Raw genomic sequence first — 18,545 nt, 5'->3', positions numbered from 1 at the left:
TACCCTGCAAAGGCCCAAAAGGCAGGGTGGTTATGCGGTACCTGATTTTTTTTGTACTATCTGGCTGGCCAGTTACGATATTTAAAATATTGGTTGCTCCCTGACAGGCTTAATAACGCAGAGGCTCATCTCATTCATTTTCTGGGAGGGTTTACATCATGGGCGTAGAGTTGAGCGACTTTGGTCGGATCGGGTTTCGTTAAACTCAACTGAAACAAAATTTGTTTCAGATGAAACTGGTCCGACTAGGGCAAAAAAAGTCGGAGTTTCGTCCGAAACCCGACCCCAATGTAAGTCAATGGGGAATAAAAGTCGGCATTGAGTGGATCAATGTCAATGCAGTTTAACAAATTTGGAAGAATGCCAAAAGCCCTGCGTGCAGATAATGGAACCAAATAAACAAGTGGTAAGGTAAAAACCATTTTGAAAAAGGATGGAATTGTGTTCCAGACTACCATTCCATACAACCCAGAACAAAATGACATTGCAGAGGGAAAGAACCGTACTCTCTGCAAAAGTGGAAGAAGTATGTTGTTTGTTGTGAATCTACCTACAACGTATTGTAGGTTACTTATTCAAGTTAGGAGAAAATTCAAATTTTTGGTCCAGCAGAAAACAAGTGTCAGTCGCATTATCTTCTACAGAAGCAGAATATACTGCATGTCTGCTGCTTATGCAAGTCAAGAAGTAATTTGGCTGAAACAACTTTTGGAAGATTTTGGCAAGCCATTATCTCAACCAACAGTTATCTATGAGGGCAACCAAGGATGCATTATACTGGTTGGGTGGGGAAAACTGCGTTAGAGAATTGCAGTTTAGAGATGACCCAATATATTTTGTTTACTTACAGCCAGGGCCCGACTGGCCATCTGGCAACTCGGGCAAATGCCAGAAGGGCCTGTCTGATTCTGTTAACAATATAGCAGACAAGGCGGCCCACGAGCAGTGTTCTCAAGACACCCATACTGTTAATAGTTGAGACGGAGAACAAAGTCGCTGACTCCGTCAATTACCCCAGCAGGCCATGGATACCATCAGAAATATTGGTCTTGTAGTAAATCTTGATTTCCTCCATCCAGGGTAATATTAGTAATATATCACCATCTGGTGCTTGGAGACGGGGACCGCATGAACCTGTGTGATTTCAAATGCCAGGGCTGAATTTCAGTCCCAGTCCAGACCTGCTTACAGCGATACTAATAAGTGCACAAGTTTGTATTTTGTGATGTAAATAAAACTGCAACAAAGACTTTGGATGTCAGTAGGGATTTCTTTCCACACACTGAAAACCTGGTCTGTAAAATACACAAATATCAAGAAATGACAGTTGTCCCTTTTATCAGCAAGGACTCCAGCAACCAATGTACTATTAGATTGTACCTACTGAAACAATGAGCAGCCAAGTAATGTACTGTACTATCACACACCATCCCAGTTTCTGTAGAGCTAAACACAGTCACAAAATTTGGGTTTTGCAAATTCACAGAAAATACTACTATTTTTCCCAGCTACCTACCAGATCTATGGTCTTGGCTTTTTCCTTGGACTTGTCATCACACCAGGTCTCACACCACAGCCACTCTTGCGGTAGAGATTTTATTGCCACTTGATGAATCATGTTGTTGGGTAGGTCCTGTGCAAAGCAATTAAATAATCATAATATAAATAATAAACAATTACCGGTATTAACATTTATAAAGACCACTAAGATGTGACATATATATATATATATATATATATATATATATATATATATATATATATATATATATATATATATATATATATATATACACACATACACATATACACACACACATACTCACACACTTTGTGATCACTCTTGGGGTCATGGACAACCCCGAAGGGAAGAGACTGAAATCTAATGTTGCCAAGTAGCATTTTGGAAATATAAGTTTTACCATTATTCTCATTGATTCCCTTTTGAAACGTTTGACCCTTAAAACAGCGATTTAAATCTTTTCGGTTCACAACAGTTCTGAAGGAGTGGTCTGTTTTTTTCTGTAAAGAGAGAGGATTCCCGTTTTTCTGATTCTGAACCCGAGTAAGGACTCCCTTCTGCACCAAGGACAAGACTTCCTGTTCTAAGGCCTGTTGCCCTGCTTTTGAGGAATGGATTTCTGTAACTAAATCTTTCAGAAGGCTGGGAGGTGAATTCAGTTTCAAACCCTGACCTACGGTATTTAAAACTTGTTTCTTGAGATAGAGATTATTAACCAGACAGGAAGAAACCTTTTCAGCCTTTTTTTGGGGGGGTGGGGGCCAGGGCTGTGGAGTCGGAGTCGTGGAGTCGGAGTTAGTTTTGGTTGGAGTCGGAGTCGGTAGAAATGTACAGACTCCTGCTTTAAAAAAAAATGTATTAATATTTCATAATTGAACTTTCATATGAATTTTATAAATGTTACTCAAATATATATGTTCTATCAAACTATGAACAACAGTGATAAGCAGTTCTGCTGGAGATAGAGACATTTCTTACTTCTTCTGTGTCACTCTTCTCCACTGCCCTTATCTAATCTTATACTTGGTTAACCTCATGCTGCCCCAACCCCCCTACTTACAATGTATGAAACTGAAAGTGAAAATGTGTTGCAAATTCTTAGTAGTAAAGCTCCTCCTCTAGACTAGATCATACTAGGTGTGCGTCTTCCAAGCATCTCACAGCTGCCTGCTACTCAGAAGAGGAAGACTGTAAGAAGTATTATCCTTTCAACAAACTTTGCATCAGTTAACTGAGTACATGAGGAATAATAACATTATTACTGACCACTATATCAGTTGTACGACCTGGCAATAATTTTGTACAATTGTTTTTAGGAAAAACAATTGTCATTTGGATTGTGAATGCAGAATTAAAAACCTGAGAATGTCAAAGAAGCATCACATTAAATCAGCTGTATTTTAACATTTCACCATCACTCAAGATAGAAAACATTAGGTCTGTCAGTGTATGACAAATGATCCAGACGAAAACAAATGCTGTGAAGCCAAGATGAGTGCATATTCAGGCAAAGATAAAAATGCTCCTACCAGAGGTTCTAATCTAAAGAGACATTTACAGCGCTTTCATCCAGAAGTACTGAAAGCAGTGGATGAGAAAGACTGCATCCAAACCAATGAACCAGTGCCCAGCTCTTCCAGCCAAACAAAGGAGCAGAGAACTTTGCAGCCATCAGTTGCAAGATATTTTGTCAGTGACAAAGTTACTGTGACAATGACAGTAGATACATTTAAAAAACAGATCATAGAGCTTGTTGTAAAGGATAGTGTGCCTATTTCATTATTTTCACGACCAGCTTTTATGTGTCTGAATGGGGAAATGGCCCGCAAGCTTGGTGTTTCTCTGGAGAGAGAGAGTATTAGAAAATTAGTAATCGAAGAAGCTTTTAAACAAAAGGAAGAACTTAAAAAAACTCTCAAGGGACGCTTTCTGTTTCTTAAAATGGATGCCTGCACACGTCACAGAGTGAACTATTTTGCCATCAATGTCCGATTTGTTTGTGACAAAAATGAAATAGTTACCAAGACATTGGCAGTAAAAGACACCAAAGCTCATCACACCAGTGAGTTTCTCCAGGTCTTGGTGGAAAAGGTTCTGCAATGAACTTAAAAAAGAGCAAGTTCTTTCTGTCGTAACTGACAATGCTTCAAATATGATAAGTACTATTAAGCTAATGAATGAGAGTAATGATGGTGACCAGCAGCTAGAAGAACATTCTGGGTCCTCAGACACAGAAATGTTTGAAATAGAGGAACACAGTATTGTAACTGAGGAGCAAACTGAAGTTGCTTCAGATGAACAGCAACATGATAGTTTAGATGATCTTGTTGAAACTGTGTCAATATGTTCTTTCATTCATCACATGCGCTGTGTTGTGCATACGCTACAGCTGGCTATAAGAGACAGTCTGCAAGAAGGACATGCTGCTGCCCTGATTGGCAAGGTGAGAAAATTGGCTACTGTTGCCAGAACCCCTAAAGTTGACTCAATTTTGAAGAGACGTGCTGGAAAAGGGGCAATTATTGATCAAGCCACACGATGGGGCAGTACTTACTTAATGATTCAGCGCTTGGTTGAACTGAAAACCTTTCTTGTAGACATGGCTAACCCTCAACTGACGCTAAATGAAAGTCAGTGGAATCAGGTGACTGAGCTGGAAAAATTGCTAGAGCACCCATTTACAGTGACTAAAAAATTACAAGCAGAGGACTTAACTCCAGGTATTTTCTTAAAGGAGTGGAAGAACCTGATGTTTCGCCTGTCCCAAAGAGGAGGGTTAATTGCAAGTGGCATTGCTACATTAATGAAACGGAGAGAGGAGCTACTATTACAAAATAACATCCTTTTGGCAGCTGTTTATGTAGACCCAATGCATCGGATTCTTCTAGATGATCAACAGCTAAGTAAAGGAAAAGAAGCTCTGTTTGAAATAGCAGTAAGGATGAAAGGGTTGCAGAACAGTCAGGAGGAACAAGAAGAATTTGGTCGTCCTGCCACATCTTCACCCTCATCATCAACTGATGAAGAATTTAATTTCGAAAAATATTTGGATCACGAGGACCGTGCAAAGCGTTCCCGCATAGAAGAGTCATCCCCATCAAGGAACACAGCCAGTACATTTCAGCAGAATTTTTCATGTGCACTAAAAGAAATTGAGAAATTTGACCGTTCATCAAAAATAGCAGTGCAACAAGCGATTCCTCTGTATCCTGACATTGTCAGAGATGTTGCCCGAGTGGTTACTGCTTTGCCACCAACACAAGTTAGTGTAGAGAGGTTGTTCTCTGCTCTCACAATAATTAGATCAGATTTGAGGGCATCCATGAAGGAGGATCTGACAGAGGCAATACTTTTTCTGAGGACAAATTTATAGATTTCTTCTTATTAACTGCATAAAAGTGTTTATTGCATATTTACTTACAGTTTATAAAAGTTTATAAAAGTTATTTGCTATATTCTAATTGTATTCTAATAAATGTAGTTTTTGCTCTAAGTGGTCTGATTACTTATATGATGGTGAGAAACTGAATAAGCGCGATGTTTAATATTTTACAACAGTAAATTTGTTGTTATGAATTGGCCATTTATGAAGGAGTCGGAGCCGGAGTCGGAGCCTGACAAAATCCAGGAGTCGGAGTTGGAGTCGCAACTGTGGCTTACCGACTCCACAGCCCTGGTGGGGGCAATCAGCAGTAAAGTACTCTGAAAGGAATTAGCTGGGAACCCTTTCCCCACACCTCATTGTAGATTGTAAGCTCGTACGAGCAGGGTCGACATAATCCTTGCTTTAATTATTGTATTATCTTTAACGTTGTTACTTATGATTTGTACAGTATATGAACTGTTGAATTGTAAAGCGCTGTGGAATATATTGGCGTTATATAAATAAAGATTATTATTATTATTAGTCCTGGTATTTGTTTTTACCAGGATCTGATCCAGTACTAGTCCAAAAATAAATTCTCTCTGATATGGAATGCTGCACAGCCTACTTCTTGATTGAAGATCCCCTGAACAATTTTTCAACCAAAGAACCCGGCAAGCAGAGTTATATAAACAGCACAAATGGGTCGTAAGCCTTACTGCCCCTGCGGAGGTGTCTGCTTAAAAATCAGCCTCTTTTTCATTGGTTGTAAAACTGGCTAAAATCTGAATCCGCGGACATTTATTTTTCATCTGGATTGCTGCTGGTTTAACCATACAATTAGAAATCTTGCAGTGCATGTTGCTGCAATGTTTGGTTTAAACACCGTTATCCCCAACTCCTAGACCCTTTTGAAAAAACGTTCTGCCTTTTTATCTAACAAAAATATTTCAGGAGGCCCGTGTTAAAGGGCAAATATGATTTGCAGAATACATGTGAAATGGCCTCATCGATTTTGGGGTTCTTTTCTCAACACGCAAATATTTTTTTTAACTTCCTCCGGAATGAAGCCCTTTTTATCAGGCTTCTTTCACTCCTTTATCAGTGAACACGTTTTTATGCACTGAAAAGCAATTCTACTTTCTCTCCTGCAAACCCCCAAACACCATATCCTGTCTAGTTTTGGGCTCCTTAACATCCTCAATTTTGATTGTGGTCCTAACCACCTTTACCAATTTAGCCATATCATCTGAGGAGGAGGAGGAAGACAAAACATCTGAATATAACCTTTCTAATGGTCTGTCCATGTCCAGAGATGCCAATTCCTCAACAGGATCCCTGGCTCGGCTTTTTTCTTCCAATCAGCAAGCAAGGAACGGTACAGGGCATGCACCTCTTAGAACACTGAAGGGTGCTTCCTTCGGTATCCTTTTTCATATCTTCCGCTACTAGGCCACATCCCCCGGAAGTGACATCAGCGCTCAAGCACGAGTCACTATCTTCTCCCCTCCGCGCATGCAAATTACTCTGAAAAAAATCACAGCGGTTGCCATGAAAGGAAGGGAAGACATAGCCACATCCTCTTCAGGCTTTGCCGCACCCTGTGATATACATCAGTGTGTGTGAAGAGGTTAAAAAAATACAATCCGTGATGTAGAGGTAGCTTAAACAGCAATAACAACCTTTACATGGTTATTTTCCAGCCCATTGGTAGAGGTTTTAGTTTTTTTTGTATGAGTTTATTGCCATTTCTTTTGACCAGTGTCAAAAACCTATACTATATGCTTAAACTGTAACACATACAGTTAGGTCCATATATATTTGGACAGAGACAACATTTTTCTAATTTTGGTTCTAGACATTATCACAATGAATTTTAAACAAAACAATTCAGATGCAGTTTACGTTCAGACTTTCAGCTTTCATTTGAGGGTATCCACATTAAAATTGGATGAAGGGTTTAGGAGTTTCAGCTCCTTAACATGTGCCACCCTGTTTTTAAAAGGGACCAAAAGTAACTGGACAGATTAAATAATTGTAAATAAAATGTTCATTTCTAGCACTTGATTGAAAACCCTTTGTTGGCAATGACTGCCTGAAGTCTTGAACTCATGGATACCAGACGCTGTGTTTCCTCCTTTTTGATGCTCTGCCAGGCCTTCACTGCGGTGGTTTTCAGTTGCTGTTTGTGGGTCTTTCTGTCTGAAGTTTAGTCTTTAACAAGTGAAATGCATGCTCAATTGGGTTGAGATCAGGTGACTGACTTGGCCATTCAAGAATATTCCACTTCTTTGCTTTAATAAACTCCTTGGTTGCTTTGGCTTTATGTTTTGGGTCATTGTCCATCTGTAGTATGAAACAACGACCAAATCAGTTTGTCTGCATTTGGCTGGATCTGAGCACACAGTATGGCTCTGAATACCTCAGAATTCATTCGGCTGCTTCTGTCCTGTGTCACATCATCAATAAACACTAGTGACCCAGTGCCACTGCCAGCCATGCATGCCCAAGCCAACACACTGCCTCCGTGTTTTACAGATGCTGTGGTATGCATTGGATCATGAGCTGTACCACGTCTTCGCCATTCTTTTCTCTTTCCATCATTCTGGTAGAGGTTGATCTTGGTTTCATCTGTCCAAAGAATGTTCTTCCAGAACTGTGCTGACTTTTTTAGATTTTTTTTTTAGCAAAGTCCAGTCTAGCCTTTTGATTCTTGATGCTTATGAGTGGCTTGCACCGTGCAGTGAACCCTCTGTATTTACTTTCATGCAGTCTTCTCTTTATGGTAGATTTGGATATTGATACGCCTACCTCCTGGAGAGTGTTGTTCACTTGGTTGGCTGTTGTGAAGGGGTTTCTCTTCACCATGGAGATTATTCTGCGATCATCCACCACTGTTGTCTTCCGTGGGCGCCCAGATCTTTTTGCATTGATGAGTTTACCATTGCTTTCTTTCTTTCTCAGGATGTACCAAACTGTAGATTTTGCCACTCCTAATGTTGTAGCAATTTCTCGGATGGGTTTTTTCTGTTTTTGCAGCTTAAGGATGGCTTATTTCACCAGCATGGAGAGCTCCTTTGACCTCATGTGCTTCCTTCACAGCAAAACCTTCCAAATGCAAACACCTCACGTCAACTCCAGGCCTTTTATCTGCTTAATTGAGAATGACATAACGAAGGGATTGCCCACACCTGTCCATGAAATAGCCTTGGAGTCAATTGTCCGATTACTTTTGGTCCCTTTAAAAACAGGGTGGCACATGTTAAGGAGCTGAAACTCCTAAACCCTTCATCCAATTTTAATGTGGATACCCTCAAATGAAAGCTGAAAGTCTGAACTTCAACTGCATCTGAATTGTTTTGTTTAAAATTCATTATGGTAATGTCTAGAACCAAAATTAGAAAAATGTTGTCTCTGTCCAAATATATATGGACCTAACTGTACATTATAGGAAATAGATGCAATATACTTTCTCATATTCAGAAAAAAAAAAAAAACACAGAATATAATTCTTATAGATTTTGTCCAAAGACTGAAAAGAATGACAGTGGTGTCAGAAATGCCTTATATCCATCTATGGACACCTTAGGCACAAAATATTTTTATATACATTAGTGGTTACCTTCAGTTAAAATGAGGTTTCACCAAGTTTCAGACTGTCATTTTCATGCCTTCATATATTTTCAGACCCTTTGAAATTAAGTTTGCAACCTACTCATAGTTTCAGACTTTTACCATGTAAAATGTCCTTTCCTGCTGCCTGCCACTAGCTCAGCTTCATGCTTGTACTGCTTTCCCTCAGCACTCTTGCAGTTGAGGGTATAAATCGGATGTGTGCTGTCCGATTTTTGATTGGTAAGCACTCAGATCGCACACAAACCCATATTATTTCATAATACTGTTCAGGTGAACGATTTTTTTCCTTGGTTGGAATGTCCGTGAGAATAAAAAAAACGCAGAATGCACTACTTTCTTTCGAGTCTCAGATGAAACTCACCCATTCAAGTCGATGGGTGCGTAAAAAACAAAACCGATCTCACATGGAACAACCAAATGGCACCCAATTTTTATGGATACATTTCTGTTATAAACCTAAGAAACCATTTTTCATCATGTACATTTTTTAGTGTAGATATGAAAACAGATTGCACATCAATATCACACGGAGAGAACACAGATGTCAACACAGAATTAAAAGAACGGACACACGTATGGCACACGGATGAAAACTGTATGTACATTAAAATTAAATCGTCTGTTTTCTGGATGAAGTGAAGTTTTCTCAAGTGACCCCATATTGGAAATTATGCCCCTTTGTGAATTTATATATACAGTAAGTGTAGTGAAGATTTTGACTCCATGGGTGTTTTCCAGTAATAAGCAGCAGTGGATGTTGTGGAGTGAAAATGGCAAATGCGATATTGCAGTGCCCATACATAGTAGTGTCCAGCCCATTACGTTAAGCCCAGTTCGTGCTTCTGGAGACACGCACCTGTAAATTAGGTGGGCTCTCATCACTACAGAAATGACAAGTATGTGGACGCTAAATGGGGTTTAGGTACACTGTGAGTCTTAGAAGGGAGAAGGGTATTTGGAATAATTGGGTGTACAGAATGCGCTGGATTTCTTTTGGAGGGCATGGATCTATAGTGCTTTTCCCGAGCTTTTGTACTACAAGTAAATTGGAAGCCCACTATATTTCCATTAGCAGATGATGGACCTGAGTGGGGACTTGTTTTTTTGTGGCTTGAGTTGAAGTTTTTATTAGAAACATTTTACATAACATTTAAAAATCACATTTATCCGACGCTCTATGCTAAGCACTTATATTGGGGTTTCCAACTAAATCTCCGAATGACTTGATTGAGATGAAACCCCCAAGGGATCCATTCATTAGAATGAGGCAGCAGAGTTACTCTGCACTCAGTCTGGCCTCTGTTCAGCGGTGTCCTTTTCAGAGGTGCACAAAACTGTGGCCAACAGCACTTTTATGCAATCCTAAAAAGACTGACACCAACGAATCACAGGCCAGACGGCGTCAACAGTTGCTCCATCTGACTCAATGTAGGGAATCTTCCGTTGTAGGTTCTGTCTGAATTACGTATTTAAGAAGTCTACCCTGGTGTAAGCGCTCAGTGAAGAGCACAGGATAAATGTGAGCCGAGCCTTACTGCGATCTTTGGTAGGCAGAATGATCAAATGAACAGGTCAGGAATTTGTTTTATGAATTTTTTACGCTGTTCCTCATGCGGTATAAGTGATTAGACGACTTTATTCTCCGGGTCGGTGTGATTACAGCGATAACAGATGTATTTTTTTATATGTTTGGCTGCTGTCACACACTAAAAGATGCTTTTCTTGCAAAAAAAAAAAAAAAAAAAAAAGTTTTTGCATTGCCATGTTTTGATAGCAATAATTTTTCTATATTAGCCTATATAGGCTGACAGTCATGTGAGGGCTTGTTTTTTGACATTTTTGGGCATTTTTTGATCGCCATCTATTCCGATTTTTGGGAGGCAGAATGAACAAAAAACAGTAATTGATATTTTTAATGGCATTCTGCTTGTGGTAAAATTGATAAGGCAGCTTTATTCTTTGGGTCAGTACGATTACAGCAATACCACAATTATATCGTTCTTTAATGTTTTGACGCTTTTACACAATAAAAACTATTTTATAGAAAAAATAATTATTTTTGCATCGCTTTATTCTGAGAGCTAGAACTTTTTTTTTTTTTTATTATTTTGTGATTTAAAATAAATATTTTTACAATTTTTTTTTTTACTTTTCTACTTAGTACTACTATGGGAATTTTACTTTCAGAACTCTGATTGCAGTAATAAGGTATAGCAATGCAGGAGAATTGCTATGCTTTATAACTAAGTGCTGCACTGACACACAAGTTCGTTAGATCATGTACTGCGCATGATCTAACTAATTTACTAGCCATGGTGATCTGGAAGTTGTCATGACGACATCAGGTCACCATGGCAACAATTGGCCCCTCGTGATGTCGGGGCATCGATCGGAGAGCAGCCTTCTAAATGCTGCAATCGATATCGATCGCAGCATTCAGAGGCTTAAACTGCCGGAAGAGGTCCCCGCAACATTCCTGGCAATGAGTGCCAGGTGTCAGTTGTCTTGCCAGCTGAACACCCGGAGGCAATCGTGAGCCTAGCTTATGTGCACGCAAAGTCGCCTGGACGTATCCATACATCCCAGGTTGGGAACTACTTCCCAATCTGGACGTATGGATACGTCTAAGGTTGTGAAGGGGTTAACAAGAAATAACTACAAAGATTACAAACACAAAATAAGTATTAAAATCTGTAGCATTATCCTTATATGATGGTAAAAGTACCTATATTAAAAATGCTTACCTGATCCAAATTTGACAAACTGTTTGGATCCTGACTTAGTGCCTGATACTGTCCTCTGAGCCTGTCGCCTGCAGCAATTTTTCTGAACTTTTTAAGGTCCACTACAAATAAAGCACTGCAAAACAGAAAATCACATGGTTACAATGCGGTAGATAAGGTCCACAGAAATTTTTTCAGTATTCAATAATGGATATTAACCAATCATATTTGCTAACCTGATATGGTATTTTCGATGTCCAAGATGCGATGCCCAATACCCAGACTTCCAGAAGCGATACCCATCCATCTCCTTTCGACTGTCACAAAATGGGGTGTAACCATAGGGTGCACCTCCAAGGTCAAAGTCTCGTAATTGTTTCAAATCCGTCCTTACTATCTGGATACAAGCAAATAAAAAAACAATCACATAGCGATACAAAAAGGGTAGTCAAAATATTTACCATCAAAATCTAAGTTCATTGAATCAAGTTAAAGTCCACAGAAGTAAAAAACCTCAACACCATACGCGTTTCCGGCGTACTAACTTTTATGGACTTTTAACTTGATTCAAGAAACTTCTATTTGTTATTCAGTTGGTTGTGCCGGAAACTACTCTCGTTTTTTTCTCTGTCAGCTGCAATCACCAGCAGGTATGGCACCCACTGGTTTCTAATTAAAGCAACAGATCCAACTATACTACCAGCGTGAAGAGCTCCAACCATCCCCCTCTCCCCTACCTCCTCATCTAAATACTGATAAAAACACACAAGCACCAATCACCACAATGTAGTTTCTGGAACTATAAAAAGCCCACGTAACCCCAAAATGAAAGAAATTAGTGATGCAATACAAATACTGTCAATACTTGTAATTTCTCAAGATTAGAAGGATTTAGGAAGACACAGTGACATGATATCAACTAATGCTGCAACATCGATTAGTTGCTGTAGCTTGCATTGAAGTTCTCCATGATTGGGATGTGGGAAGTGTCCTAAAACCATAGTGCATCGTCAGTCAATAGCAGCAAAAATTGGTGTCAAGTATCAGCTCTTAGGCCCGCAATTCATAAAGACTGGTGATGTTCATGCCTGTCTTGAGGGAGCGTGTTGGGGTCATGTGCCATGCCAAAATTCTTACACCAATCAGGGACAGAAGTTTTCTGGCATAAGGAACACCTTAGTAAGCCATGAATAAGACACTGTGGTGTGACACCTTCACTTAGCCAATTGGGGAGATACTGGTAAAAAAAATTACAAAAGTCACAAAATTCTTGCACAACACCACAAAAATAGCGTAATTTTTCAAAGCAGATTTGTGCTGTAAACGCTTTAATGAATCTGGCCTTAATTAAAAAAAAAGGCTGATTAGAAAATTATCAGTTTGCCTCCGGTTTTTGCTACATTCAGACTACCTTTTGAGAAAATTAGATTTCAAGACAAGGCCACAGAATACGTTGTGACTAACTATGGCTTGTTAATGTTTTCTATTTTTCTTACATGCAATTCAAGATGCGAGACATAGTGGGTCCAAGTATACAAGTTCAAAAATATCACAAAATCAATTGATCCATATACATGGAAAAAATTCAGGGCAAAAAGTGGTTAAAGTAACATTTTCCAAATAAACTATTTAAGGATGTGCTTGGATTCAAACTGTCAATATTCGGATTAAATATGTCTCAACTCCAGGGCCTAGCTTGGATTTGTAAGGATCTGTGAAGCATTCGTTCTTCCGATTTTCTCATTAAACGCAAGCTCAGTTTCCTTTCCTTGGGAGCTACAGGCAAGACACTGATCATTTAAACACTGAACATCCTCGACTTATAAGAACAAAGGAGGAGGAATAGAAAATGCAGCGACGAAAGCCGTCTGCAAGGATATTCGGCAAAGACCGGTGAGAGAAGGTAATGAGCTTCTAAAATCCCTCTGGGATTAAAAGAATGTTCACATAATTACCTGAGATGGATTCACAATCTCACTCTGTTTGCCACTAAGCTTGATATTTGGGTTAAGAATAAAATCGGTTTTCACAGTACTGTCTGAGCAAAGCCTGCAAGTTGGCACCTGATTCTGTTAGAAAGACATGCTTAATTTCACACACTGTACCTGGTCAGCATCAACAAAGATTATTTTGTCTACAGCAAGTGGGAATAGAACATCAAGGAAGAGGATTTTGTAACCCCAAATAATTCGCTGTTTTTCAGTCTGTTGGTGCAACCATCGAGGCCACTTGTACTGGACTAACTCATACTGGAAGCCATACTCCTGGGCCATGTCTGGTATGATTTCCTGCAGACACAGAAAAAGACGAACATTCAGCTACATAAATTATATTTCTAATGCATGTTCATGTGTGGCTAGCTATAAAGCAAGTATAATATTGAATCACTACTTATTTATGTAAAAACACTGTCAAGGAAACAGTGCGAAACATGCACACTGACAACAAAATCTGGGGTTATTGTGCTCTCTGATATGGAAAAAATATACTACAGAAGTGAGAAACCATTATGGCAGGGGTCCTCAAACTACGGCCCGCGGGCCGCATGCGGCCCTCCAAAGACTTTTATCCGACCCCCTGCCAGGCCGACTTTGAGCTCTTGAACTGCACTGCAGTTCAGTGCCGGCGGGCCGTGTAATTGCGGGCGGGACGAGGCGCCGAGGAAAGGCTTTGCGCAGCCCTCCCACAGCACAGTGCACAGAGACGACGTGATTGTCATCACGCCGCCTGCGCGGTCTGATGATGTCACGCCGCCTGGGCCTGTGCCGGAAGAAGACGGAGACGAGCGGGCGCCTCTTCAGAGCAGCGCGGGGACATAGGTGAGTACTTTTTTTTTTTATTTTTTATTTTTTTAATGCCGGGTCCTATTGGGGACATTGTTCTGCCTAGCGGGGACATTGCTGTGCCTAGCGGGGACATTGTTCTGCCTAGCGGGGACATTGTTCTGCCTAGCGGGGACATTGTTCTGCCTAGCGGGGACATTGTTCTGCCTAGCGGGGACATTGTTCTGCCTAGTGGGGACATTGTTCTGCCTAGTGGGGACATTGTTCTGCCTAGTGGGGACATTGTTCTGCCTAGTGGGGACATTGTTCTGCCTAGTGGGGACATTGTTCTGCCTAGTGGGGACATTGTTCTGCCTAGTGGGGACATTGTTCTGCCTAGTGGGGACATTTTCCTGCCTAGTGGGGACCTGTGCTACCTATTGGGGATATTTTCCTGCCTAGTGGGGACCTGTGCTACCTATTGGGGATATTTTCCTGCCTAGTGGGGACCTGTACCTGCCTATTGAGGACATTTACCTTCCTATTGGGGACCTGTGCTACCTATTGGGGACCTGTGCTACCTATTGGGGACATTTACCTGCCTATTGGGGACCTGTGCTGCATATTGGGGACCTGTGCTGCCTAATGGGGACCTGTGCTGCCTAGTGGGGACCTGTGCTGCCTAGTGGGGACCTGTGCTGCCTAATGGGGACCTGTGCTGCCTAATGGGGACCTGTGCTGCCTAATGGGGACCTGTGCTGCCTAATGGGGACCTGTGCTGCCTAATGGGGACATTTTTCTGCCTAGTGGGGACCTGTGCTACCTATTGGGGACATTTTTCTGCCTAGTGGGGACCTGTGCTACCTATTGGGGACATTTTCCTGCCTAGTGGGGACCTGTGCTACCTATTGGGGACATTTTCCTGCCTAGTGGGGACCTGTGCTACCTATTGGGGATATTTTCCTGCCTAGTGGGGACCTGTGCTACCTATTGGGGATATTTTCCTGCCTAGTGGGGACATTGTTCTGCCTAGTGGGGACCTGTACCTGCCTATTGAGGACATTTACCTTCCTATTGGGGACCTGTGCTACCTATTGGGGACATTTACCTGCCTATTGGGGACCTGTGCTACCTATTGGGGACATTTACTTGCCTATTGGGGACCTGTGCTGCCTATTGGGGACATTTACCTGCCTATTGGGGACCTGTGCTGCCTAATGGGGACCTGTGCTGCCTAATGGGGACATTTACCTGCCTATTGGGGACATTTATCTGCCTATTGGGGACCTGTGCTGCCTAATGGGGACATTTAGCTGCCTAATGGGGACCTGTGCTGCCTAATGGGGACCTTTACCTGCCTATTGGGGACCTGTGCTGCCTATTGGGGACATTTACCTGCCTATTGGGGACATTTACCTGCCTAATGGGGACATTTGCCTGCCTAATGGAGACATGTGCTGCCTATTGGGGACATTTACCTGCCTATTGGGGACCTGTGCTGCCTATTGGGGACATTTACCTGCCTTTTGGGGACCTGTGCTGCCTATTGGGGACATTTACCTGCCTTTTGGGGACCTGTGCTGCCTATTGGGGACATTTACCTGCCTAATGGGGACCTGTGCTGCCTATTGGGGACATTTACCTGCCTTTTGGGGACCTGTGCTGCCTATTGGGGACATTTACCTGCCTTTTGGGGACCTGTGCTGCCTATTGGGGACATTTACCTGCCTTTTGGGGACCTGTGCTGCCTATTGGGGACATTTACCTGCCTATTGGGGACCTATGCTGCCTATTGGGGACATTTACCTGCCTATTGGAGACGTATGCTGCCTATTGGGTACATTTACCTGCCTTTTAGGGACCCATGCTGCCTATTGGGGATTCTTGCACCACACCAGTCTGAGCCTGAGGTAAAAGTGGAGTTCCACCAATATGGGCACTGGTGAGGCTGCATTGATAGGCACTGATCAGGCTGCATTGATGGGCACTGATCAGGCTGCGCTGATGGGCACTGATCAGGCTGCTTTGATGGGCACTGATCAGGCTGCTTTGATGGGCACTAATCAGGCTGCTTTGATGGGCACTAATCAGGCTGCATTGTTGGGTACTGATCAGGCTGCATTGATGGGCACTAATCAGGCTGCATTGTTGGGTACTGATCAGGCTGCATTGATGGGCACTGATCAGGCTGCATTGATGGGCAGTGCAGTCTGTATGTCTCTGTGTGGGCAGTTTTATTGCTGGTATATTGTTTTTGTAGCGCTGTATATATGTTGGTATTTTACTAATAGCAATTTTGAATCCCTAGGAAACAATGATATCAAGAAAGAGAAAAAATTGACTCGAAGTGTAGGATATTCGAAGAACCCCAAAAATCGGTAAGTTTGATGATTTAACTTCATTTTTAATATTGTATTTGTTCCTATTTTTGTTTTATTACTTCTAAACAAGATATGTGCAGTGTGCACAGGAATTTATTCATAATTTTTTTTAAACTATATTCCGGCCCTCCAACGGTCCGAGGGACCGTAATCTGGCCCCCTGTTTAAAAAGTTTGAGGACCCCTGCATTATGGTTTTCACTACATTTATTGCTGTAGTGAGTGGTCATAATGAAAGATCCAAAAACAAGCAGATGTAGACTTTGTTAGGCACTTGGGTGGGGAAGTATACAACTGACTGACTGGATTTCCAGAGGCTGGCAAAAATACATTAGTAAAATACATCAAAACGGTAAGAAGTCACAGCAACCTTATCGACAGTGATCATCACTTTATAAAATGCTAGAAAGTAACGATCGTGAAGGCAGTAAGTAAGAAAAAAAAATATTACCGTAAACCGTGGAGAAAGGTAGTTCTTTAAAAACCAAAACTTCACTGGTGTTTTTGTATGACGAAGAACAGAAAGCATCATAATCCTATTGGGGGTAATGAAAAAAAAATAAATAATAAAAACACAAAACTCAGAGGGTACATTTTATACAATGTGTATATGTGAACAAAAAAAATAGAAGCTGGAGTTTTACTATTTATATGGACAGCAGAAAATCTCATTAGGTTATGTAATATCGGCCAGGAGCTGTGATATGATCAGACCATGCTCCTGTACGAAAAAAAACCAATAGGTGTCCAAAAATACTAATGGCTGTCACTTCACATTAGTCACCATATTCGGACTTACATAAAAAATTGCTGAATGAAGAGATTCAGAGAAAGAATAAAGTGATAAAAGAATTTCTCAACAAGGAATCTGATATGAGAAATACAGGGATTGCTTTTATTCAGCTGTCTATATAACCTGTATGCCCATATTAATTCCCTTTAATGTGAGAAGCAGGGTGAATTTCTTGGATCACAGCTATCATTCAAGGAGGGGTACAGGCCCCCTAAGCCACCAGGCTGTAAAGAGAATGCAGAGCAGTTAGCTACTCAAGAAGCTACTTGAGAATACCCCATATTGTTCCAGCAATTGGACATAGGATAGAAAGAACTACCCTTACTCTCATCAAGAGTCGTTCAGTAAATTTAAAACATTTTTATAAAATGATCAGCTTTTATTGCTGGGGCACGCTGTCTGCCCACACATTTACCATGTTTTTTTTGATATTTGCATAAACTTGACAATTTTATCTTTATCTATCTACACACACACTATGTATACAGTCATGGACGAAAGTGTTGACATACTTGAAATTGTTCCAGAAAATGAAGTATTTCTCCCAGAAATGTATTGCAATTACACATATTTTGTTATAGATGTGTTTATTCCATTTGTGTTTTGGAAAAATTTAAAAAAAAAAAAAAAAAAAAAAAAAGAAAAAAAGGCAAATTGGACAAAATTTCATACAAACCCCCAAAATGGGCTGACAAAATTGTTGGCACCTTTCCAAAATTGTGGGTAAACAACTTTGTTTCAAACATGTGATGCTCATTTTAAACTTACCTGTGGCAAGTAACAGGTGCGGGCAATATGAAAATCACACCTGAAACAAGTTAAAAAGGGAAGAAATTGACTCAATCTTTGTGAGGGGGTCTGTGTGTGCCACACTAAACATGAAGAGCAGAAAGAAGAAGAGAACTGTCTGACGACTTGAGAACCAAAATTGTTGAACAATATCAACAATCTCAAGGTTACAAATACATCTTCAGAGATCTTGATGGTCCTTTGTCCACAGTGCACAACATAGTCAAGAAGTTTACAACCATGGCACTGTAGCTAATGTCCCTGGTTGTGGATAGCAGAGAATTGATGAAAGGTTGCAACACAAGATAGTCTGGATGGCGGATTAGCAGCCCCAATCAAGTTTTAAAGAAATGCAAGCTGTCCTGCAGGCTCAGGGTACTTCAGTGTCAGCATGGACTATTAGTCAACATTTGAATGAAATGAAATGCGATGGCAGGAGACCCAGAAGGACATCACTGCTGACAGACATAAAAAATATAGCTGTCAGTTTGCCAAAATGTATATGAGTAATACAAAATCCTTCAAGGAAAGTGTTTTGTGAACAGATGAGACCAAGATGGAGCTTTTTGGAAAAAG

General features: G+C 40.8%; 1 protein-coding gene across 3 annotated transcripts in view; it reads right to left on the bottom strand.

Moving 5' to 3' along the window:
* The window catches only part of UGGT2 (UDP-glucose glycoprotein glucosyltransferase 2), a 548,948-nt gene that overhangs the window by 26,237 nt on the left and 504,166 nt on the right, over window positions 1–18,545 (bottom strand). For 2 of the 3 annotated variants that reach the window (XM_073569567.1, XM_073569569.1), the window contains 5 exons: window positions 16,839–16,923; window positions 13,351–13,533; window positions 11,482–11,642; window positions 11,267–11,381; window positions 1,517–1,633 (listed from right to left, as the gene is read on the bottom strand). In XM_073569567.1, the coding sequence (XP_073425668.1) occupies window positions 1,517–1,633; window positions 11,267–11,381; window positions 11,482–11,642; window positions 13,351–13,533; window positions 16,839–16,923 (661 nt within the window). Of the gene's footprint in view, window positions 1–1,516; window positions 1,634–6,173; window positions 6,414–11,266; window positions 11,382–11,481; window positions 11,643–13,350; window positions 13,534–16,838; window positions 16,924–18,545 lie in introns of those variants that run through there. The other variant, XM_073569568.1, reaches the window with a different exon arrangement.

Source organism: Dendrobates tinctorius, unplaced genomic scaffold, assembly GCF_039654945.1.
Source record: "Dendrobates tinctorius isolate UK_male_01 unplaced genomic scaffold, ASM3965494v1 ptg000026l, whole genome shotgun sequence".
Taxonomy (NCBI): Eukaryota; Metazoa; Chordata; class Amphibia; order Anura; family Dendrobatidae; genus Dendrobates; species Dendrobates tinctorius.
This window is presented reverse-complemented; position numbering and strand designations above follow the sequence as displayed.